The sequence below is a fragment of the Trachemys scripta genome, chromosome 6, assembly GCF_013100865.1.
Source record: "Trachemys scripta elegans isolate TJP31775 chromosome 6, CAS_Tse_1.0, whole genome shotgun sequence".
In the NCBI taxonomy this organism is placed as follows: domain Eukaryota; kingdom Metazoa; phylum Chordata; order Testudines; family Emydidae; genus Trachemys; species Trachemys scripta.
In genome coordinates this window covers 101,038,264-101,062,416 of record NC_048303.1, presented here as the reverse complement: position 1 = coordinate 101,062,416, position 24,153 = coordinate 101,038,264, and the positions used below count along the sequence as shown (strand labels likewise).

Genomic DNA, 24,153 nt, shown 5'->3' with positions numbered 1-24,153 from the left:
CAGCAATTGTTACTTCTGCATGGTGCCTCCAGTTGGGAAAGGTGTGTCAAAGAAGAAAAAGTGGACTGTGCATTATCCAAACATTCCATCAGCTATACGCCCAGTATCCCACGGCGAAGGACTGCCGGTTCCTGATGCACCAGAATCATTCTCACTTGAGTCAGATGAGGAAGAGGATGAAACTTCTGGTCCTGAACCATCTATGTCACAGGACCCACATTTTCTCCCATCCTCCTCCTCTGAACCACACCTCATAACACAAGGTGAACTGAATGACCTTGTCAGGGATTTGGAACTACCCAAGAGTAAGGCAGAGTGTTGGGCTCCAGACTACAGCAGTTGAATCTTCTGGCAGGTGATGTTAGGGTTTCCATGTTCCGTGACCGTCAAAAGGATCTTGTCCCACTCTTCTCATGGAAGGTGATCTTGTAGCCTGCAACAACATCGATGGTGTGATGGCAGCCCTCAACATCGTTCACGATGCAGATGAGTGAAGACTGTTCATTGATTCATCGAAGACGAGTCTTAAAGCTGTTTTACTGCATAATGGCAATGTTTTGCCATCAATTCCAGTTGGTCATGCAGTCCATATGAAGGAAACCTATGACAACATGAAACAACTTTTGAGGTGCATAAACTATGACCAACATCAGTGGCAGCTTTGTGGCGATTTGAAGGTTGTTGCTCTCTTGCTTGGTCTGCAGACTGGATACACAAAGTACTGCTGTTTTCTCTGCAAATGGGATAGTCGGGCAAGAGATTCCCACTACATCAAGAAAGATTGGCCACTCCGACAGTCATTGGAGCCTGGGAGGAAAAGTGTTCAGCATCCACCACTTGTTGAATCAAGGAAGATTTTTTTACCACCCTTACACATCAAGCTGGGTCTGATGAAGAACTTTGTCAAGGCCATTGACAAAACACAAGCAGCTTTCAAGTACCTCCGTGGAAAATTTCCAAGGTTAAGTGAAGCTAAGATAAAGGAAGGTGTCTTTGCTGGTCCTCAGATTCGTGAACTTCTTTGAGATGATGCATTTGACCATGCACTGCGTGGCAAGGAAAAGACGGCATGGAAAGCCTTCCAGTTAGTGGCAATAAATTTTCTTAGAAAAAACAAGGCAGACAACGACAGGTTGTTAGTGGAAAACCTCCTCAAGGCATACAAAAGCCTTGGTTGCAACATGTCACTAAAGATACATTTTTTGCACTCTCATCTAGATTTTTTTCCACCGAACTGCGGAGCAGTGAGTGAAGAGCACGGCGAGCGATTTCACCAGGACGTTGCAACAATAGAGAAACGCTGTCAGGGCAAATGGAGCCCATCAATGCTTGCAGACTATTGCTGGACAGTGACAAGAGATGCTCCATTTAATGAATACAAGAGACAAGCCAAGAAGCGCCGAGTAGACACTGAATAGGATTAAACTATGTACATAATAGTTTTTTGCCTTTTGTTTCATAATAAATTTTATTTATATAACCCTTTTGCTGATTTTTAAAGTGTTACATAAACAGGACAGGTGAAATATTATCATGTAAAGCAACCATAAACACATGAAAAGACCTAGGTTTACAATTTTTGATTAAAACTCTACTATCTACACAATATACATAGACATAAAATGTAAAAACTTAAATATCTTAGAAACAGTAGCCAATCAGTTGTTTTAATTGTCATATTTGAATTCAGCACATCCAAATACATAATAAATAGCACATTTTATCTCTGAAGCAGATGACTTCTCAAAAATTGTAGACCAGTGTAATCCCTGCTGTGTTATTTTCCCAACATAGTCTGGGTAGTTGAAGTCCCCCATCACCTCCAAGTACTGTGCTTTGGATGATTTTGTTAGTTGTTTATAAAAAGCCTCATCCACCTCTTCTTCCTGGTTAGGTGGTCTGTAGTAGAACCCTAGCATGACCTCTCCCTTGTTTTTTATCCTTTTTATCCTTACCCAGAGACTTTCAACAAGTCTGTCTCCTATTCCCATCTCAACCTCAGTCCAAGTATATACATTTTTAATATATAAGGCAACACCTCCTCCCTTTTTTCCCTGCCTGTCCTTCATGTACCCATCTATACCAATATTCCAGTCATGCGTATTATCCCACCAAGTCTCCGTAATGCCAACTGTCATAGTTGTGTTTATTTAATAGCATTTCAAGTTCTTCCTGCTTATTCCCCATACTTCTCGCATTAGGATACAGACATCTAAGATACTGATTTGATCTCCTCCCCACCCCCAGTTCTGTCTTGTTTCTCCCTTATCCCTGCTATAGCAGCCCATGCCTCCCCTCAAATTCCGACTCTTCTCCCAGGTCTCCATGTTTTTGACTTACCTGTGGGCTTTGGTCACCTGCCCCCTTCGAACCTAGTTTAACGCTCTCCTGACTAGGTTAGCCAGTCTGTATCCAAATATGCTCTTCCCCTTCCTCGACAGATGGACCCCATCTCTGCTTACAATAAATAATAGTAAATAATTAGGCTTCTCTTTTTAAATACATGCTTAAAATTAAACTTGTGCTTAAGTGCTTTCCTGAATTGAGCCCCATTACAAGCTTCTTTGACCATATTCCTTTCTTAACGTTATGTTCTAGGACTGTTGTATTGGTATCATTTGTCTTAATTTTTGTGTAAATACCCTGATACTACTGCTTCATGGACAAATGCTAAATGAAATGGTGTGAGAAGAAAAGAAATACAATTAAAATGAGAAACTATAAATGTATCTTGTAGTTAGACATCTGCAATTAATGCATCACTCCTGTGACATAGGTTTAATACACTTAGGGCACGACCAGTTGGTTCCCTGGACAGAACGAATCTGCCCCCGGTGACATTCTTTTTATCTCCTCCAGCTTTTATTTGTTAAAGTGTATTAACCTGTCCAACCTATCTCCACAAATCAGAATTTTAAGTCTACTTAACACCCTTTTCATGATTGCTTTCTAATAGCTGTTTGTAAGTTTTTACAAGACAGAATCTTTCATTCCATCTTTCATTCATATACTCCTTTAAACAGTGTTGTTTGTTTTCCTTCAAATCGTTTTTTTCCCCACTGGTACAATGCTCTCTTGAAAGAAAGTTCTTGAATTACACTAGTTTGGTCTCTGCCATTCTGCAGAGAAAGTGCTGAAAAAGTGCCTATATGGGTATTAATAATTAATTTTTTATGCACTGCTTTTCATCTGTAGATCTCAAAGCACTTTACACAAATGTCATGATTCCCATTTTACAGATGTTAAGCTGAGACACAAAGAGGTTAAGTGCTTTGCCTAAGGTCCAAAGAAAACCCTATGAAGAAACATGGAAGAAAGTTAATGAGGGTAATAGGCACTGAAACTGAATTTAAGTCTAACAATAGTTTGAAGTGTGCTTGTTAATTAACAGAGAATTATGCTTGCTATAATATACAAAGAAGAAGCCAAGTTTTGCAGTGTGCATACCATTGAACTCTATTACAGATTATATTATGGAAAGCGATTTAGGATGACAAAGAACACTTTTGAACTGCAGCAATAATACAAAGATAAGACTAACTGTGTGGTTCTAGGTATCCTATTAAAGTAAATGTCTACTGCAGACATCAGTTGTACATTTTGACTCTTTGTACTAAAGAATTAACTACATGTTGATCAGAAAGCTGCCAATGCTGTAACTGGAAGTCCAGTTATTTTATAGCAGTCATGCCATTAAAGGCCAATTGATAGATGTTCTGCTTTTGAAAGTTAAGTGTTGTATAGATATTTTCCAGGAGTGTGTGATAAATATTAAATATTGTGTATATAACTTCTAGTGTTTAGAAGGAAATTGACAAGTAAAATAAATGGAAGTAGAAAGTTCATTATATAAAATAAAATTAGCTGAACACAAATGTTTAAGTATTGTCCTTCTAGTCATGCTTTCCTGTTTATTGCTTGCTTTGCACAGGAAGGAGTTGCAGGAGCTGCAGAATCTTTACAAACAAAACACAGAACATACAGCACAGCAGGCAGAGCTGATCCAGCAGCTTCAGGCTCTCAATATGGATACGCAAAAAGTACTGAGAAATCAGGAAGATGCTCACACAGCTGAAACTATATCATATCAAAAAGTATGCTGCTTTTTTCTATCACAAAAGTATAAATTGAAACCTACTTGTGAGTACTGTTCATAACTATCAGTATGCAGCATCTTGGATAATAGAGTATCCCTGTTTAAAGCACCATATGGTATTGCACGCTTGTTTTGGTGCTACTTTGTGATGAAAATGTGGAAGGCAGAGTAGAAGGTTCTTTTGGGCCCAGTTATACTTACTGAAGGGGAATGCCCATTGCTTCTATAAGGACTGCATGCTCCAGCACTAAACATGTAGAATTTAGTGATACATGGGAAAAAGTCCTGATGGATTGCAAAGCATAACAGCCAGTTTTTACAGTTTGCTTTGCCTATCTTTGTTTCTCTTCCGCTCCCATTCATGAGAAGTGGAGATTTAAGTTTATAACACCTATTATTAGTTGATTAGTTGGAGAATTCATGTGTAAATTTGATACTGTTGTCAATCTCAAACAATTTTTTTGCCAAAGTGACACAATTTGAAAACCCATTGCAGAAGAATCCTCTGCAAAACTATATACACTCTACACCGATATAACGCTGTCCTCAGGAGCCAAAAAATCTTAGCGTGTTATGGGTGAAACCGCGTTATATCGAAATTGCTTTGATCCACCAGAGTGCGCAGCCCCGCCCCCCCGGAGCACTGCTTTACCGCGTTATATCTGAATTTGTGTTATATCGGGTCGCGTTATATGGGGTAGAGGTGTATATAATATATAATATGATTTCATAGCTTTGGTAAGTACTATGAATGTTGACAGCCACTCAGAGAAATTTCTCTGATAGGTATCATCTTGAATTTAAAGCTTTGTGAAGCTTGTTATAAAATTGTGAAGCTGAGAAAGTAAACAAACTAAACTAGGTGATGGATATCTAAGTGTATGCTGGATTATATCGTATCTAAGTGTATCATGGCAGTCACAGGTACAGAGTGTTGCTGTCACTGGAAAAGTGTATTGAGCACTACTTATCATGAATAAAAGTTCTTAGTAATATGAATTGGATACAGATAAACTTGGGTGCTCTATATCAAGAGATCATGGTCCTTTTCTCTTGGGTCAGTACTGAAGTGGCCTAGAAAAGTTGCAGAGTGGGTTATGTTAGAAATCACCCAGTGGAACACATGAGAAGTTCTGCTTTCATCTGGCAAGACAGGGTGAGTGACAGCAGTTCCCACTTACAATGATCAAAACCCTTTGCTTTACTTTTTAGGATGTAGTTACTAGATTTTGCTTCATCCTTTTTCCTCTCTCACCCTCCAAATTGCTTTTCTCTCTCCTGTGCCATTCCTCTGCACCTCTGCCATCACTCCTGACTTGTCTCTCACTGACATCAAGCATCTCATTTGAGTGGTTCCTTTGATAAGACACTCCAAAAATTGGTGCAGCTCAGTCTTCAAGGAAAAAATGTTGACACAGTTACAGATGACAAGGACCTCTTCTGCGGCTGTGTCTCAGAGCAGAGGCTAAGTCTATACTAGTAACTTTTCCCGGTATAGTAACGTCTATGTGAGATACGAGTGTGATATTTTTATTTATTTATTTATTTTTTATGACATTTCTATACTGGCAAAATCCCTAGTGTAGACAAAGTTATACTGGCATAACTGCTTTTCCTGGTGTAGCTTAGTTACCTTGGGGAGTTTGTATAAGCTATGCCGAGAAAAGCACTTTTTTGCCAGTATAAGCTGCTCCTTCACTTGGATGGTTTGCCAGTATACCTATCTATAGCTATACTGGCAAATCTCTTGTAGTGTGGACCTAGCCTGAGACTCATATTATTTTCAAGAGGCTGACTGACCCTTCTCAAGCAGTGCCTCTCAGCAGGAGATGAGAAAAAGAACAGACTGCTGCACTGGCCGACAAGCAGCTTGAGAATACAGAGAACAAAGGTGTTGCATCTTTTGGGATCAGTTATTCTTCTTTGACTGCTTGCTCTTGTCGATTCCATTCTAGGGGTGTGTGTACCCATATGTGTGATCGTTGGAGATTTTTGCCTTAACGGTACTCGTAGAGCCGGCTGTTGTGCTCTTTGGAGTGCCGCGCTCATACCGCGGTATATCAGGCACTGCTGGCCCTACGCCCTCTCAGTTCCTGCTTACCGCCTGTGGTGGTCAGTCGGAGCGCCTTTCTTGCTTAGCAAGAGCTAGTGGTTTCTCCTTTTGAACTTTTGTGCCTTAGAGCCTTCGTACATAGTTAGCATATAGTAGTGTTAAGCACTTGTTAAGTGTGTGTTAGTAGTTAGGGTCCCAGCGGGACTTTGCCCCAGGCGGGGCATGCCCCGCTCTCCTTGGTTTAAGCCCTGCTTGGATTGCAACAGGCCTATGCCTGTGAGTGACCCCCATAGCAGCTGCCTTAAGTGGGGGAGTCGCATGTTAAGGAGCAATCCTGGAGCTGCAAAAACTTTCGGCCCCACACTCAAAAAGAGCAGGACATCCGCCTGAGGGCTCACCTGATGGAGTTCACTCCCGCCCAGCTTCCGAGCCACCCATGCAGGTTGCACCTTGCCTCCGTGTGTAGCGTACCCCAGCACCCGGCTCCTCCCGGCACTGTTCACCATCGCCAGTGCCGAAGAAGAAGGCCAAGAAGTGCTCCCCAGCACCGAGCAAGAAGGCCCAGGGGTCATCTACCAAGGGACCTGGGCCTGCCTGCCAAGCTACTCCAGAGCCATGCGATTGTGCCTTCCTGGTTGGGGTTCCCAGCCCCCTTAAAGGTCTGCCACTGACTCCTGGGAGCGCTTTGGGACCCACACCCCTGCCTACACCCCTCTCAGGTTCATGAGGCACAGAGAGAACACAGGTCTCCACCTGGTGAGATGTTGACCCTGGTGCTGCAGGACCCGGCTAAGGCTCCCCAAGAGGGCAAGCCTGCCATTAAGACCCCTTAGGACAGGGGAACACCGCGGGTCTCTGGACAGGATCCTCTCTCAAGGATCTTCTCCCCTGTGTCGAGGATCCTCGAGCAGCTCCAAGATGCATTGTCAGTCGCAGAGGCTGTCACGCACATCCCCTTGGCGCTACTCACCAGCATGGGGTTGACACCCCCTGTACCGGTGCCGCTCGTTTTCTCACCAGTCATCCTCCAGGCATGTTTTCACAGTGGGAACATTCCCCATCTCCCCGGTACAGTAACTGGTCAATTACACCTGGTCGATGGTTGCAGGTAGCCACGACCAGTAAGCAAATGCTGGCGTCAACGGCTCCTCCTTGGTCACCAGAAAGTGGTTCCTCCAGTATGGCGGGCCAGTTCAGGCCATTGCCCAGGTCCCATTGGCGTGATTGGGCACTGGAGCCCACTCCCTTGTCTGTGGCACCGCAGTGGCGGCATGGCCAGTGGCCAATGCAGTGGCCGTATTGGAGCACATGGGGTGTACCGGTTGTGACGATGCCCCCTTCACAGCACTCCTTGATGACTGTGTCGGAGCATTGGTTGGCAGTCCCACCGGCACCAGGCCTTGTATCAGAAACCTGTTCCAAGGTCGGGGCAAATGAACCTGTGCCCACCCTAAGCCGCCTTCTCCAATGGTGGTCAAGACCCCAGCAGCAGTCTAGTCTTTCTTGTCATCCCTGGATGAGGTGGTTGTGGGACCTTCCAGAGCTAGTCCATCAGATGACTTTAGGGAGCATCAAGCCCTTCTCTAATGTGTGGCCGAGAACTTGGGACTCAAGGTACAGGAGATAGCAGAGCAGAAGGACACCCTCTTCAGTGTACTGGCCCGCTCGGGTCACCTTGCCCGTTCATGACTGGGTCCTCAAGTTAGCCAAACCCTTTGTCAGAGCCCCTCCTACCTCAAAATGAGTCAAGAAAAAGTACTTTGTGCCAGCCAAAGGTTTCTAACACCTTTATACCCACCCTCTCACCCCGGGGCTCGCTGGTCATGTCTGCGGCCAATGAGAAGGACAAAAAGGTTGCCACCACCTCTCCTCCCAAAAACAGAGGCCAAAAAACCTCGATTTATTTGTGAGAAAAATTTATTCAACCGCCAACCTGAAATTCTGGGTGGTGAACCATCAGGCTCTGCTGGGCTAGTACAATTTTAATCTCTGGGACAGTCTTAAGAAGTTCCAGGAATCCCTCCCTCAGGGTCTGGCCCAAGAGTTTGGCATCGTGGTGGTGGCGGAGGCTACTGCAGTGGCTAGATGTTTCCTGCAGATGGCATGGGACACGGCAGACTTGGCGGCAAGGGTTGTATTGGCGGTCATGTGACGCAGCTCCTGGCTCCAAACAGCAGGCCTCTCCCAAGAGATGCTGGCCTCAATCCAGGACCTCCCCTTTGACGGAGTTGGTCTGTTCTCGGATCAGATGGACACCAAGTTGCACGGGATGAAGGACACTAGGGCTGCCCTTCGCTCGTTGGGCATGCACACACCTCAATCATCCAGAAAGCCTTTCCGGCCACCACTGCCGCCAAGACCCTGGCAACCCCGTCAGGGATCTACAAGAAGAAGGGATGCTAGTTTTGGTTGTCGTTGCCCTTTTTCCTCCTGCTCGCCAGCCCAGCCTGGAGCCGCCAAACACCCAGGGGGTTAGAAGCGATTGTTTTGAGGGTGTGCCCGAGAGCGATGCCCCAGTCAGCTTACCGATCCTACCCGCCTTTTCCTCAACCGCCTCTCTCCCTACCTCTTGGCCTGGTCGTGGGTTATGTCAGAGCCCTGGGTCCTGGAAGTAATAGCTCAGGGCTACACCTTACAATTCTTGGCCATCCCTCCTTCCCGCCACCCCTCCCCCCACACTTTCCCGTCCCTCTTCAGGGACCCTTCTCATGAGCAACTCCTTGTTTGGGAGGTCGAGAAGCTCCTGGGCTTGGGGGCTGTGGAGGAGATTCCTTGGGACATAGAAGGAAGAGGATTCTACTCCCTTTACATCCTCATTCCGAAGGCCAAAGGGGGCCTCAGATCCATCCTGGACTTGCGTGGCCTCAACAAGTCTCTCAAGAAGTTGACGTTCCATATGGTCTTCTTGGCCTCCATCGTTCCTTCTCTGGATCCGGGGGAATGGTACACCGCTCTCGACTTAAAGGATGCTTACTTTCATGTTTCCATCTCCCGAGGCACAGGCGTTTCCTGCATTTCATAGTGGCCGGGCGCCACTTCCAGTTAACAGCGCTACCCTTTGGCCTGTCCTCCGCACCCAGGGTGTTCATGAAGTGCATGGTGCTGGTAGCAGCTTACCTGAGACATCGCGGGGTCCAGATCTTCCTGTATCTCAACGACTGGCTCATCAAGAGCAGGTCTCCAGAGCAAGTGCAACAGAGCCTCGATCTGCAACAATCTGGGTCTGTTAATAAACACAGAGAAGTCCACGTTAACACCAGTTCAATACATAGAGTTTATTGGAGTGGTTCTCGACTCCATGCGGGTCAGGGCCTTCCTTCTGTAAGTACGTTTTCAGTCTATGTCGGACTTGATCGCCCACTTAAAGAGCCATCTGCTCACCTGCGACGGTGTGCATGTATGTGGTCAGCCATGCCCCACTTCATCTGCGGTCTGCAGCTGTGGCTGGCCTCAGTCTATATCCCCAGCAGGCATGCTCTGGACTGAGTGGTCATGGTACTGAGCCACGTCCTCTTGTCCTTGGACTGATGGCTGGATCCAGAGTCAGTGCTGCAGGGAGTTCCCTTTGTGACCCTGCCTCCGTCGCTCTCCCTGGTCTCGGACTCGTCAGAGGGCCACTGGCTACAAAACGATCTAGCCCTTCATATCAATGTCAGGGAGCTCAGAGTGGTTCTCCTGGCCTGCCAGGCTTTCTTGCCCTACCTGAAAGGCAAGGTGGTGCAGGTCCTGACAGTGAATACAGCCACGATGTTTTACGTGAACAGGCAGGATGGCGCCAGGTCTTCAGCCCTGTATCGGGAGATGCTCAGCCTCTGGGACTTTTGTGTGCTGCATGCTATTCATCTGGTAGCCACCTCAGCAAGACTTTGTCATCTTGCCACAAATGGTCACTTCATCTGGAGGTGGTCAGCCTAATCTTCCTGAGGTGGGGGACTCTCCAGGTGGACCTGTTTACGTCCAAACAGAATAGAAAGTTCCACCTGTTCCATTGTCTGTGGGGCAGGGACAAGGGCTCCCTGTCGGACGCCTTCCTGATCCTGTGGTTGGGAGCGCTGATGTACACCTTCCTGCCAGAACGTTGATCCACATGATACTGCTGAAGGTGAAGCAAGACAGAGCGTCTGTTATCTTCATAGCCCAGCGTGGCCTCGTCAACAGTTGTTCGCCGTGCTGCTGAGTCTCTCAGCAGCAACCCCATTGCAGCTACCTCTTCTGCTGGATCTGCTGTCCCAGAACCACAGCGACCTGCTGCACCCGAACCTGGCATGGCTGCACTTGACGGCTTGGCTGGTGCATGGCTAAGTATGGATGAATGGAGTGTTCCACTGGTATCCAACAGGTCCTGCTGGGCAGCAGAAAACCGACCACCAGGGCTACCTATGTGGCAAAGTGGAAGTGGTTCACGTGTTGGGCCTTGAACCGACACATTTGTGCAGAAGGACATCCTGGACTATTTACTGCACCTTAAGCTCCACGGCCTGTTGCTGTCTTCGATCAAGGTACACCTGGTGGCTGTTTTGGCATTCCACCCTCCATTTCAAGGCCGGTCAGTCTTCTTCCATCCCATGACGGCGCAGTTCTTGAAAGGTCTGGAGTGCCTTTACCCACATGTCTGGGACCTGGTTCCCCCTTGGAACCTGAATCTTGTGCTGTCGAGGCTCATGGGTTCCCCCTTCGAACTCTTGGCTTTCAGCTCCCTCCTGCTTCTCTCCTCGGTCACTATAACTTCGGCCCATAGGGTGTCCAAGATCAGGGCGCTCACGTTGGAGCCTCACTATACGGTCTTCTACAAGGACAAGGTCCAGCTGTGCCCACATCCAGTGTTTCTGCCCAAGGTCATTTCTCAGTTTCATACTGGACAGGACATATAATTACCGGTCTTCTATGTGAAGCCCCATGAGTCTGATGAGGAACTCAGGCTTCAAACCATGGACGTCAGGAGGGTGTTGGCATTCTACATAGATGGAACGAAGCCGTTCCATAAGTCAACACAGTTGTTCGTTGCGGTGGTGGACAGGATGAAAGGTCGTCCGGTATCTACTTAGAGAATCTCATCCTAGATTACGGCCTGCATCCGTTACTGCTATGAGCTGGCAAAGGTGCTTCTGCCGGTGATCGTGATGGCGCACACAACAAGGGCACAAACATCAGCAGCAGCCTTCCTGGCACAGGTGCCAATCCGAGAAATCTTTTGGGCCACTATCTGGTCGTCCGTCCAGATGTTCGCATCACATTATGTGCTGACTCAGCAGGTTTGAGACGATGCTGGCTTTGGCAGAGCTGTGCTGCAAGCTGAAAGCCAGACTGTGAACTCTGAACCCACCTCCATTGATACTGCTTGTGAGTCACCTAGAATAAAATTGACATGAGCAAGCACACTAAGATGAAAAAATGGTTTCTTACCTTTCCTAATTGTTGTTCTTCGAGATGTGTTGTTCATGTCCATTCCATTAGTCACCCTCCTACCCTTCTGTCGGAGTTGTCGGCAAGAAGGAACTGAGAGGGCATAGGGCCGGCGGCGCCTGATATGCCGTGGCATGAGCACGGCACTCAAGGGGGCGCCATGGTCAGCCCTACGGTTACCACTAAGGTAAAAATCTCGGACGACCGCACACACCTAGAATGGAGTGGACATGAGCAACACATCTCAAAGAACAACAGTTACAATAGGCGGGCAACCGTTTTTTTCTGTTTAGTAATTAATTGATGACCCCTGCTCCACCAAATATCTCAACTCATAGGAATCCCTTACCTGAGCTACCCCAGAGGTTTTTTTAAAATTAATATTCTTGGTACATTGGGGAGTGAGGCTGCCATCTTAACTCAGTTAAGCACAGACTATCCCAACTGACGACTAACTGGCAGGTAGGCCACTATTTAAACTGCAGAGAAACACAAAAGCCATTTAAGCATCATATACCTGGAAATCTCCTCTTTTTGTCTTCTCGTTGCAAGCTAAAATCCCAACACCCATGCAGTTAAACTATTAGATGTTTCCTATTTTGAGATCTGATCGATCTTTTAGTGTATGTGACAAACTGGGGTGAACACATTTACCTTTTATTTTAAGAAATTGTTCTATTAAATACCTAACTTCAATATTTCTGTTACTGCCTTTTAACACCAGAGAGACCAAGCTGGTGTAGGCTATTTAAAAATTCCAAGATTGTACTACTTTCTTTGTAATCAGTGAGAGCAATCGTCTTTGGGCTGAATAAATTAAGACAACACTTAGGATGCCATTGCTATTATTTGGGAAATATTTAAACTGGAGAGATTATAATTGTAGCAAAATGGTAAGAATTCTTTTCACAGAAATTTCAGACTGTTGGACGTAAGGGATGCTTTACTGGAGCACTTTCTAAAGTCTAATAAATGTCCTGAAATAGGTTGTTCAATGAGCTATGTGAAGCAACCAAAGGTAACTAAAAGTGGCCTAAGGTTTCTAAGGCCTGGTCTATACTACCCGCCTGAATCGGCGGGTAGAAATCGACCTCTCGGGGATCGATTTATCGCGTTCCGTCGGGACGCGACAATCGATCCCCGAATCGGCGCTCTAACTCCACCAGCGGAGGTGGTAGTAAGCGCCGCCGACAAAAAGCGGCAGAAGTCGATTTTGCCGCCGTCCTCACAACGGGGTAAGTCGGCTGTAATACGTCGAATTCAGCTACGCTATTCACGTAGCTGAATTTGCGTATCTTAAATCGACTCCCCGCTGTAGTGTAGATGTACCCTAAGGCAATGTGTACTTACTCTCTTTAAGTCCTAAGATGTACTCTCCTATTGAGGTTACAAGAAGGCTTGGTGATCCTAGTAACTTGAAAATAGCTGCAATCCTCGATTTACTCCTTATAGCTCAAAGGCACAGTATTCTAGAAGCACATGCATTCTGTTTGTCTCCCTGGATTAATAATATGCTGGCTGCAAAAGCTAGATAAGGACTTGTCAGCTATTCTATAGACAAATTCACAGAGGAATATTTTTCTACTTTTCCAAATGGCATTGAGCCTATCAGTGTGTACATCCTATGATATACTGTCCCTTACAGCAAGATCAATGACCTCTGTCTTAGTGGTCAGATAGGCACTATGTGCTAGAGCTCAGGCACTGTGGTTGGATGATATATTCCAAGTTTATTTTACTAGTCTACCATTTGGGAAGAACTGCTCTTTGCACTGGTATTAATGTGCATTAGGAAACAGTTGGTTGAGTCAAAGAAATGACTTGTCTGACAAACCAGACATAATGGATAGGCATAAGTCCATCACAAATTCCCTTTTAGACCTGCTGTAGTGGAACTGTGGCAGGGTGGGAAAACCTTTAAAGATCAGTGGTCTGTTTTATCAAGATACACTGACTTGCTGAAATCAGGTTAGGATTTGCAATACCTCTTCCCTTGATTCCACACACATGTCCTGCAAAAACTCCTTCAGGTTAGAGGATTTATGAAAAGATATTGATATCTATTTCATATTGTGGCTATAGTTCTAGTTCTGAAGGTAAGGAATATTTTTCTAAAATGTGTTCCATCGGCTTTATTAGTCCCAGTTGCTCACAGGACTTCATTCCTATGCTGGATTTAATGGGAGTCTATAGATTTGTCCTCACCAATCATTTCAAGCTGGAGAGACTTCAATCAATACTAAGGATAATAAGACAAGAAGAGATTCTGAGCTCCTTAGCCATCTTATGAGGGTTTTCTGAAATTTACAGTTTAAGCCTTTTGTTTTCATAATGCAGAAGTTCCCTTCGGTGCGGTTTTGCTTTTCAATCTCTTCATTAATCATACTGACTGTATATCTCATAGATGTCAGTGGCATAGAGGAAGTGCTGTTTGCCATCAAATGGGGACCAGGTTTGAATTCTGGAGTTGGATCCAGTCTCTTAAAGCAGCAGAGACCGGGAGCACTGTGCATGGTGGTACACATTCCTTCTTAAGAAGAGAGGGTGTTGTTCAACAGCTATACCTCTGGCATGGTCAGAAGCAGTATTGGCTTCAAAGAAAGCATAGTGCCATTCTGCCTTGTAATGGATTGATACAAGTTTATATTCCATATACTGTATAAGTGAGGAAGTATGGAATAATGCCTGATCTGTTTTGGGATAAATCTTTAATTCAGGTGGTTTGGTTCATTTTATGCCCAAAGTACCCTTTGTCCATCATTCTGTTGAGTTTTTGGAGATTTGTAGCCTCCTTCAAGCCTAAAAGCAAGTAACCAGGTTCTTATAGATTTGCTCTGAGTTCCGTTTCTCTGCTTGAGCCTCCCATCATGATTGTCCAAGCTAACCATTATGAAACCCAGTTAATGTAGTTTTAAACAAGAGTATTTAATTGGAAATTTTACAGAAATAGAGAGAAATTCAACAAATATAATTTAAGAATAAAAATAAACACACCTAGTTGGACATTATAGAGAACATTGTTAGACTAAATGTAGTTACAAAATCTTGCAGTTTGATTTGCCTGACATTGTTTGTTTTTGTATAACTGTTTTGACTAATGTTTCTTGCTCTCTGCAGAAGTACATGGATTTTAATCAGAATATCCATTTACAAATTTCAAATGCACATTTGCTCCCTTTAGGAATTGATAGCCCTCTTTCATTCCCTCTTTCACATATGTAATAATCAGCCGACCTTAACAATTCTCCAAATATAGTAACATTAATTGGGTTGTCCCTCCCGTCTGAGTTTGCAAGATTAATAGCAACTGTTGGTGTTTACTTCCCCTGTACCAAAAGTAAAAATTCAGTTACAAACTCTCAAGAATATTGCAGCATTGTACAGGATCATAGGTTAAATACAAAAAAGTCCTGTATCCAGGCCCAGCTAGCTATCCTAAAGTACAACCACCAGTGAGTCTCAGAGCTGGGTCAACTGACTCAGGCTCCTGGGGCTTATGCTATGGGGCTAAAAATAGCTGTGTAGATGTTTGGGCTCAGACTGGAGCCTATGCTCCAACTCCCACTCCCCCCCCACCAGGTTTCTGAGCCCACACTCCAGCCCGAGCCTGAACATCTATGCTGCTATTTTTAGCTCTGTAGGACAAGCCCGACTCTGAGATTTGCTGTTGTGAGTCTGTTTTTGCCGTGTAGATTTACCCTCAGAGAGCTTTTGAAAACAGGAGCTGCAGGTTAGGTTGGGGCACTTATTGTTCTGACCCTAGATTTCAGGACCTCCTTATATTTTTCATGCTTGAAAAGACCCTAGGCTACAATTTTCAACATGTCTTATTTTAGTAAGTGGCTTGATTTTGAAAATTGCTGAGTGGGATCTGTTGGGTGCTCAGCATGTTAAAAATCTGATCACTCATACTAAATTTGTACCCATGTTTGAAAATCTTGGTCCTAGTGTATATGGCAGTGGAATGGTATTGTATACCACAGGAAGTTATGCCTAGTGGGAATTCTATGATGCTGAAGACACTAAGTGCTGAAGGAGAGAAATGTGTCTTCAAAAAGGGAGAAAAATCACAGGAGCAAGCATATTTAAATAGTTCTATGAGGACAGCTACTTAATTTGATCAGATTCAGAACTATAAGTTGTAGACTTCAGTTACCTTTTTTAATGCAGTGAGCTCATTGAGTGATAATGCATATGAAAAGGAAGACCAGATCCAATGTGGCATAATGCAATATTTTAGAACAGTGGTTCTCAACCCTGGGGATACACAGAGGTCTATCAGGGATACTCAACTCATCTAGATCAATGTGGGGTTTGCAGGATGGGCTTAGGGGAGCGCGAGATTTTGTAAGCAAGTAGTTTTGAAATGAGGTGAAACTTGGGGTATGCAAGGCAAATCAGACTCATGAAAGGAATACAGTAGTCTGGAAAGGTTGAGAACCATTATTTTAGAACACTGATCTACACAGAATCAGGTCAGGTATTTCTTGTTCTGACAAGGAATCACCTATTCAACAGCTGGCTTCTTACCCCTTAAGTTGCTCAGCTGGGTTCAGTGGTTCTCAAACTTTTGTACTGGTGACCCCTTTCACATAGCAAGCCTCTGAGTGCGACCCACCCTTATACGTTAAAACCATTTTTTAAAATAAATGCTGGAGGCAAAGCAGGGTCTGGGGTGGAGGTTGACAGCTCACTATGCCCCATTTAGTAACCTCTCGACTCCCTGAGGGGTTCTGACCCCCAGTTTGAGCACCCCTGGTGTAGATACATTCATCTATATTTTTTTTATATAATTCACCATTACTCAAGGGATCTAGATTTCTTGCCCTGAACAGTGCAAAACCAGAGAAGCATTCAATATGCTCTTTGAGGAATATCAATCTTAGTTGTTAATGTAGACAAACTTTAATAACTCACAATGCAAGCATAACAGGATTAATAGATTACTAATGAGTGCGGTACATTAAGCATATTCCATAAACAAAATTATAAAAAACCCAGCACAAAACTACCATTTCATCAAGCTAAGTTGTACAAAACTCTGATATGATTAAGGAACATTGGAGAGCTATACTGTAGACAGAGAAATATTTGAGTACTCCTGTTTTGTTTACCATGCTGGGATCCTGTTTCTCAGGACAAACTGTCTTAATTGCAAATGACTGTACTGAATTGACTAGATTCTTCATTCCACCTTCCTATTTGATTTTCTACAAGGCAGGAACATCATCCAAAATGTGTTGTAGAATAATAAGAAACAAAATAATATGGGTGAAATACTGGCTCCATTGAAGTGACTGGGAAGTTTGCCATTGACTTCAATGGAATGAAGATTTAATCTTTCTTTATATTGGGCATTAATAAACAGGGCCAAAATATTCCCCTTTAAAGTATGTGAGGAAGAAAAGTAACCAATGACACATTATTAACGTCTTCTTTGAAAATATAAAAACAGTGAATCTAATTATGCAGTACTATGGTATGGAAGGATACATTTCTCACCCAACTGGTTATTAGCTTAGATCCTACAGCTCGAGGATCGACTGTTCCTGTAATTTTCTCCTGGGTAAAGAAATAGTTGATCCCACTCTTAGTCACATCAAAGTCAAATACTTTTGTAATTCTTACTAAACTATTTGTCTCAATAACATCTTGTGGAAGTGAGTCCTACATGTTAAGTTTATGTTGTATAAAAGTGTATTAATGTTTTAAACTTGTTTTTTTTAATTAATCTGATATCCTCCTTTTCTAATTTTATAAGAAAAGGTATATAAGAATGTTCAACTGGCCTTGCCTATATTCATTTTTTTTATATCTCGATCATGCCACCTGTTCTTTTATTCTTTTCCTTTCCAGACAGAATGGTCCTACACTTTTAAATCTTTTCATGTATGAAAAGCCTTTGTTTCAGTGACCCTTACTATTTTTTGTTGTCCTTTTCTGAACTCCTCCTTTTTCTGCTTACATTTGTTTGAGGTGACAAAAACTGAGCATGATGATGGTTCATCAGTTTCTATGATGATGCCATAATATTTTCTATATTATTTTTTACCCCTTCTTAATGTAGTCCAACATCCCCCCCCCCTTTTTTTGAACATGAAGTAGATTGAGCAGATATTTTTGAGTTATCATCAATGATGTACACCTAGATCTTTTCCCTGAGAAGTTACTATTAATTTATAATCCATCTATGTGTGGGTAATTATAAATTGTTGTTTTCAGTATGCATTAACTTGCTCTTGTCTGTTTAATTTTATCTATTGTGTTGCTAATTACCTAGTTTTGTTAGGTCCTTCTGGAGTTCCCCAAAGGCCTTCCTTGTCTTAACTGACTTAAAATAATTTTGTCATGAACAAATTCTGTCCACAAATTTGGTAACACCTAAAGAATTTTAAAATGTTAGGTATGAATTATCCTAACAGATGCCTTGTTTGTTTGTTTTCATCACATACTCATATACATGTTTTACAATTATATCTTCTAGTTATTTTGGAAGACCTACAGTATTAGTTTTAGTACAGTTCAGTGGAAATTGCTGTTTTTCCACAATAAATTACATAATGCGTTTTAAACAACTGTTCAAGAAACCAGCAAAAACCAATTCTGTAGTAAAATTTGTTAAAATAAATATTAGAAAAGTTGCATTGGAAAATTTGTGAATATTTTAATGTAGTTGAGACAGAGGAGTGGTGAGTGGAGATGGCCCTTACTACAGGTTTCATCTGTTTTTGTTAATAGTTCAGCTACTTCATTCTTCAGTTCCTCATTCCCATTTGGTCCTAGTGATTTATTACAGACTGATTTATTTCAAGTTGTTTCATCATTTTTTAAAAATATCTTTATCTAGAGTTCTTTATCTACAATTCTTTGCTACTTTTAAAGAAAGCGTAGCCCTGGAGCATAGTAAAGAGGTTCTCAAGCTGTTGTCTGTGAAGCACTTGCTTTTGGCATGCAGCTGGTCACATGGCAGTTGCCCTTCCTCCTTAATTCCATCTGCTAAATTCCATTAAATGCATTCAAAATTACATTAAATATTTCCCTGCTATTATTTTCTCATGTAAGCAATATTAGTGTCTCTGCAATTTCCTTATCCTCTTTAGTTGCCTCCTTTACACCTTGATAATCTAACAAACACACTGGATGAATTCCTGGTTCCATCAATGTGAATAGAAGGCTCCCACGGACTTCAGAGGAGCCAGGATTTCACCCATTGATTCTCCCTTGAGCTTGCTATTTCTGATAGACATAAATATTTTCTTATTTGGTTCTTTCTTCCTTACATTTCCTACTTAGTTCTCTTAAACTTCATTTTATATTTTGCCTGTTTATCCATTTTTCTGTTCCCCTTTGTCCTCTGCAGCCATACTACCTTCTTTGATCCTGTAGGATCTCAAACATTAAGTTGTCCCCCACTTCAATGTGGCTAAAAAGGTGCAAAACACAAAATTCAAAACAAAACAAAATAATCCCTTTAGAAATATTAAGAAAGCACTCAATCCACCCACTAGTGTCCGTGCCAATCAATGAAAAGATGGACAAGCTACTGTAAGCCATTCCAATTGGCACGGTAGGTTGGACAAATGAGCTTTACTTTATGCAGACATAATTTTCTTTCTGAAATTTCCTAGTAGTAAATAAATTACTGTCTAAGTTCCATGCTATGAACTAATAAGTGGGTGGTGCAGAAAAATGTTTGCATAGAACACGACTTGCATGGAAAATGGATGAATTCTGAGGTTGTATGTTTTTCATATGGATTTTCAACAGATTGTGCTGTTTTCTCTAGCTTTCAGTTAAATACTTTTTTAGCAGGATTGGTTGCAAAGATAGCTTTCAGAATGTAAACAGACATGTTATTTGTCTTTTAGGGCCTCATCCTGTCAGTTGCTGAGCACAACCACCAACAATTAACTTCAGTAGGAGTGGTGGGTGCTCAGTACTTCTGCCAGTCAGCAAAAAGAAAACTATGTTGTTCTCATTTTAATAGGATGTTACCTTTAAAAGTTATAAATATGACCACGTAAGTGGTTCTAATAATAAAAATAGCAGATTGTCATACCAGTATGATCTAGCTAATCAGCTTATCCAGTTATGGTTGGAGATAAGTTTTGTATCCCAGTGTTCTATTCATTTGGAAGGACATTCCCTAGGAATGCAAGTCTTTATAAAGGTGAAATCTTTATTTTTCTATCAGATATTCATGTGATTAGAAAAATAATTGAGAAACTTGCTGCAATCCATAAACTTGGTTAAGCTAGTATTTGTATTTCCAAAAAATACATCAGTCTCTATCCAGTAGATAAAAATATTTCACTGTAATACTTCAATTATTTTTAATGACGCTTTGTGAGTCTTAAAAATATCTGGAATTACAATATGCTTAGGTAAAGAGGTCTGGTCTGTGATCAGTTTTTTTGGGCAGGCAATAAGTAATTACATTTGTCCTGACTAGATTTTGTGTGGTCATGGTTCGGACAAAATAATACGAGTAGGAATAGATTTTATTGTTTCTAATAGTGCCCATGCAGTGCTAGATGTTTTCCAAACATAATAGAACACCTGATTCCTTCCCCAAAGAGTTGATGCTCTGAAAGGCAAAACCAAACAGACAAAGGGGAAAAGAAAGAGATGCAGAAGATATATACAAATGATAATGCAGTTCATGACCAAGTTAAATAATGTAATGTTTTTATCACTAAATTATATAAATATTATCTATATGCCAATTAAATATAAGTATTATTTATAGCTGCCAAAAATCTAGTCATAATCCATTGATTGGTTTCTTTTAGGTGTCATGGCAGAAATGGGTCTTCTGAAGGGATTTAAATGCAGTGAAGGAAATGGGTTTATGGGTCAGCTCAGAAAGGGCATAAAGCATAGAAGACCAGCATGGAAGACAAACAGGCAGCCTGGCCTAGAAACTAGAGCAGAGCAAAATAGGCAAAAGACATAAATAGGGGAAGGCCAAGTTATGCAGTCAGTTATATCCTAGTCTGCTGTGTGGACTTTATTATCTTCAAAATCTAAACTTTATCTTCTTCAGTTAAAAAAGGAGTTTTTCTATTTAATGTTTGCTGCCCCTGTTAATAAGCTCACTTCCAGAGGAAATATTTCATTTAGAATTTTTTTCTGCTATTCCTAATCAGTGAACCTTGTGTGTGTGTGTGTGTGTGTGTGTGTGCGCGCTCGTGCATGTGCATTTGCTTGGTTTTGTATTTATAGAGCTGTTCAAGAATTAAGGTAAATACTGCTTTTTTAAAAAAAGTTTGTGAATACCAATTTCTGCTCACAATCATCATACAAAGGTATATGGAACTGCTGCGGTTCTAATGTTAGACCTGTTTGGGCGGAGAAGCAGTTGTTTGAAACACATTAGAGTTTCTTAGTTACAAAGATAAAAGATAAAAGGTTAAGGCACTACATCTGCCAGTATGATGGGAGTGTAGGGATAGAAACAAGTGTGACCAATATTGCAATAAGAATAGTGAAGAAAATCATGATCCTGGTGGCTATATGACTTCGTAAACTAAAAACAGCAATAAACTGCATATAAATTTGTGAATTTAAGTACTTGTTTTCAATGATGGCATTTATTAATCCCATGTTACGTTTTCTTTAAAAATAGCTTTACAACGAATTGACTATATGTTTTGAAACTCGGAAAGCAAGTGAGATTCAGCTCCAGCAAAGTCATGCTTCTCTTCAGGGTCAGCTACTGGAAAAAGAGCAAAAGATAAAGTGGCTGGAAGAGCAACTACAGCAGGCCCGAGAGGCCTTACATCCAGTACATCAAGATTCTCATCCAAAACATAGGGAACAGGTGAGGTAAATTTTATTTAATAGATTATAAAGATTGGGCTTCCACACAGTCAATAGCACAGAGGAACCTATAGCTGCTTCTACTGATAATAATAGAAGGCATATGCAAGCAGACTACCACTATATTCTGGAATAAAGCCAGAGGAAATCTTCAATCTACTGGCAGGTTTTTGTGAAATTTCTGTTTGTGTCATGAATATTTTGTGGTTGAAAAGTGAGAATTATTTAATTTGCAGATAAGAAGAATGTGAAATTTCCCAATTTTTGTCAGTGAAAATAAGTAACTGTTGAGCCTGGCGTTCTCATTGTTTGTGGCTATATTACTAAAAGTCATTAATGCAATCTGGATCACAACCTCAACATGAGTCAGCAATGCGATGCTGTTGCAAAAAAAGCAAATGCAGTTTTAGATTGCATTAACAGAGGCATACCATGCAAGTCACAGGAGGTGATAGTACCACTCTACTTGGTGTTGGTTAGGCCTCAACTGAAGTACTGTATCCAGTTTTGGTCACCAATATATAGAAAGGATGTAGAGCAGTGGTTCTCAAACTTTTGTACTGGTGACCCCTTTCACATAGCAAGCCTCTGAGTGCAACCCCCCCTTATACTTTTAAATAGATTTAATACCGTTATAAATGCTGGAGGCAAAGCGGGTTTGGGGTGGAGGCTGACAGTTCGCAACCCCCCATGTAATAACCTCGTGACCTCCTGAGGGGTCATGACCCCCAGTTTGAGAACCCCCGATGTAGAGAAACTGAAAAAGATCCAGAGACAAGTGACAAAGATGATCAAAAGGATGGAATGCAAGCCATATGAGCAAAGGCTGAAGGGTCTGGGTATGTTTAGTTTGAAAAAGAGGCAATTAAGGGGGACATGATAACAGTCTTCAACTATTTGAAAGGCTGCCATAAAAAGGATGAATGCGGAATGAATTTTGTTATATGCACCATTATGGAGGTGATTTGTGGCGGGGGTGGGGCAAAGGGGTTCGGAATGTGGGAGGCGGCTCAGGGCTGGGGCAGGGTGTTGGGTTGCAGAGGGTGAGGGCTCTGGCTGGGGGTGTGGGCTCTGGGGTGTGGCCAGGGATGAGGGGTTTGGGATGCAGGCTGCCTCGGAGCTGCAGTGGAGAGAGAGGACTCCCCCTAGCCCTGTCTTGCTATAGCAGCTGGGGCTGAAGGATGGTGCCTCTCCCCAACTGTGGCAGTTCCGGTGGGGCTGGGCTGGGCCGAGGGAGAGGTGCCTCTACATGCGGTGCTGGGGAAATAGCCCCATCGTCCCAGCCACTGGTCACACATGGCTCTGCTCCCTGCGGCCCCTCCAGCCCAGCAAAGTTCCGGGAAAGGGGCTGCCTGCGAGGCACCCCCTACAACACCACGGGCACTTCCAGCTTCATGGGCTGCCGGCCAAGTGGATAACTTTGCTGGTGGATACACATGCCCCATGGACCACACAGGGAATCAGTCTTCACCTCCTTGAGCCCACCAGCTGGATCACAAGGCTGGGCGAGCTCGGGGGCAGGCCTGGCAGAATTGGGGGCAGCGGCGGGCCTGGGGCAGCAATGCACTCCATCCCGCGGGGCGCAGCGGGGTCGCGGGGCAGCAGGTTGGGCACCTCCAACTAGCTCACACTCGCTCATTTAAACCCACCAGACAAGTTGGGTGCAGCACAATGGGTGGAGGGCGCCACTGCTTGGCTCGGGGTTTTAATTTCTCTCCACTGCATGTGACCCTCACCCTGGCTGTGGCAGCTCCGTGCCGCTGTTAGTAGCCTGCTGCGCGGTCGCGCAGCTTAAAGGGAATTTAGTAGATGACCATTGTGGTCCCTTCTAATCCTATGACTTTGTGATTCTATCTCTTAACCGGTTCTACTTTTCTATTTATTAAAAAGCGGAATGAAACAAGACAAAAGCATTCCAAATATTCTTAAAAGCATACACCTATGGGTTTTGGTTATTATTCACTGTTTCATTATTACAATGTAAATTTTTAACTCTGAAATGTATTTTCTTTGTAAAACATAAATTTCACCGAACCAAAGTAATGATCTGACTTCTCTTATTTTTTTATACATGTATGGTACTTGAGACATTAAAGATAGTATTAAGAGATGATACTTCCATTGAAACACCATAATTAACAGGCATTTGAATATTTTTATTTATAACTGTGAGATTTCACTGGTGTGTTTTTTCTAGTTAATATATAATTCTGTTGCAACTTTTATAACGTTCTCCTAAATTCCAATTCTGTGGTTCTTTAAGGCAGTCAGAATACGAAATACTGCTACAATGGTCAAAGTAAAGATCATTCAGAAATACCACTTATTACAAAGAGTGCAGATATGTAACTAAAATTAAATAAAGATACTATCTAGGAAAGTTGTGTGTGATATATGTGAAATATAGGGATAAAATAAGATTAAAAACAGTATGAATTCACTATTGTTGTTCTTAAATCCTCTGAGCCTTATTCCCATTGTGTTACTCCAGCTTTACGCTGGTGTAACATCATTGATTTCAATGATTTTGTTGATTAGATCTATAGATGTGTTAATTTAATTACAATTTTTGGAAGACTGACTGAAGTCAGTGGCAAAACTCCCTTTGACCATAGTTGAGCCAGGATTTCACCCAATATATTTTAATATTACAGCATAAAAGGGCAAAATTTAAGTTTCATTTTAAGAGTTTTCTAGTTCATATTAATCACAGATTATATTAATAGGGAAGTATCCTAATTTTAAAATATTTTGTTATTTAAATTTGTTTTTAATAAGG

The 24,153-nt window shown here is 42.5% G+C and overlaps 1 protein-coding gene across 4 annotated transcripts in view; it reads left to right on the top strand.

Annotated features, from left to right (window-relative positions):
• The window catches only part of CNTLN (centlein), a 286,401-nt gene that overhangs the window by 99,385 nt on the left and 162,863 nt on the right, over positions 1-24,153 (top strand). For all 4 annotated transcript variants that reach the window (XM_034773873.1, XM_034773872.1, XM_034773875.1 and 1 more), the window contains 2 exons: positions 3,932-4,094; positions 21,181-21,375. In XM_034773873.1, coding sequence (XP_034629764.1) covers positions 3,932-4,094; positions 21,181-21,375 — 358 coding nt within the window. The remainder of the gene's footprint in view (positions 1-3,931; positions 4,095-21,180; positions 21,376-24,153) is intronic.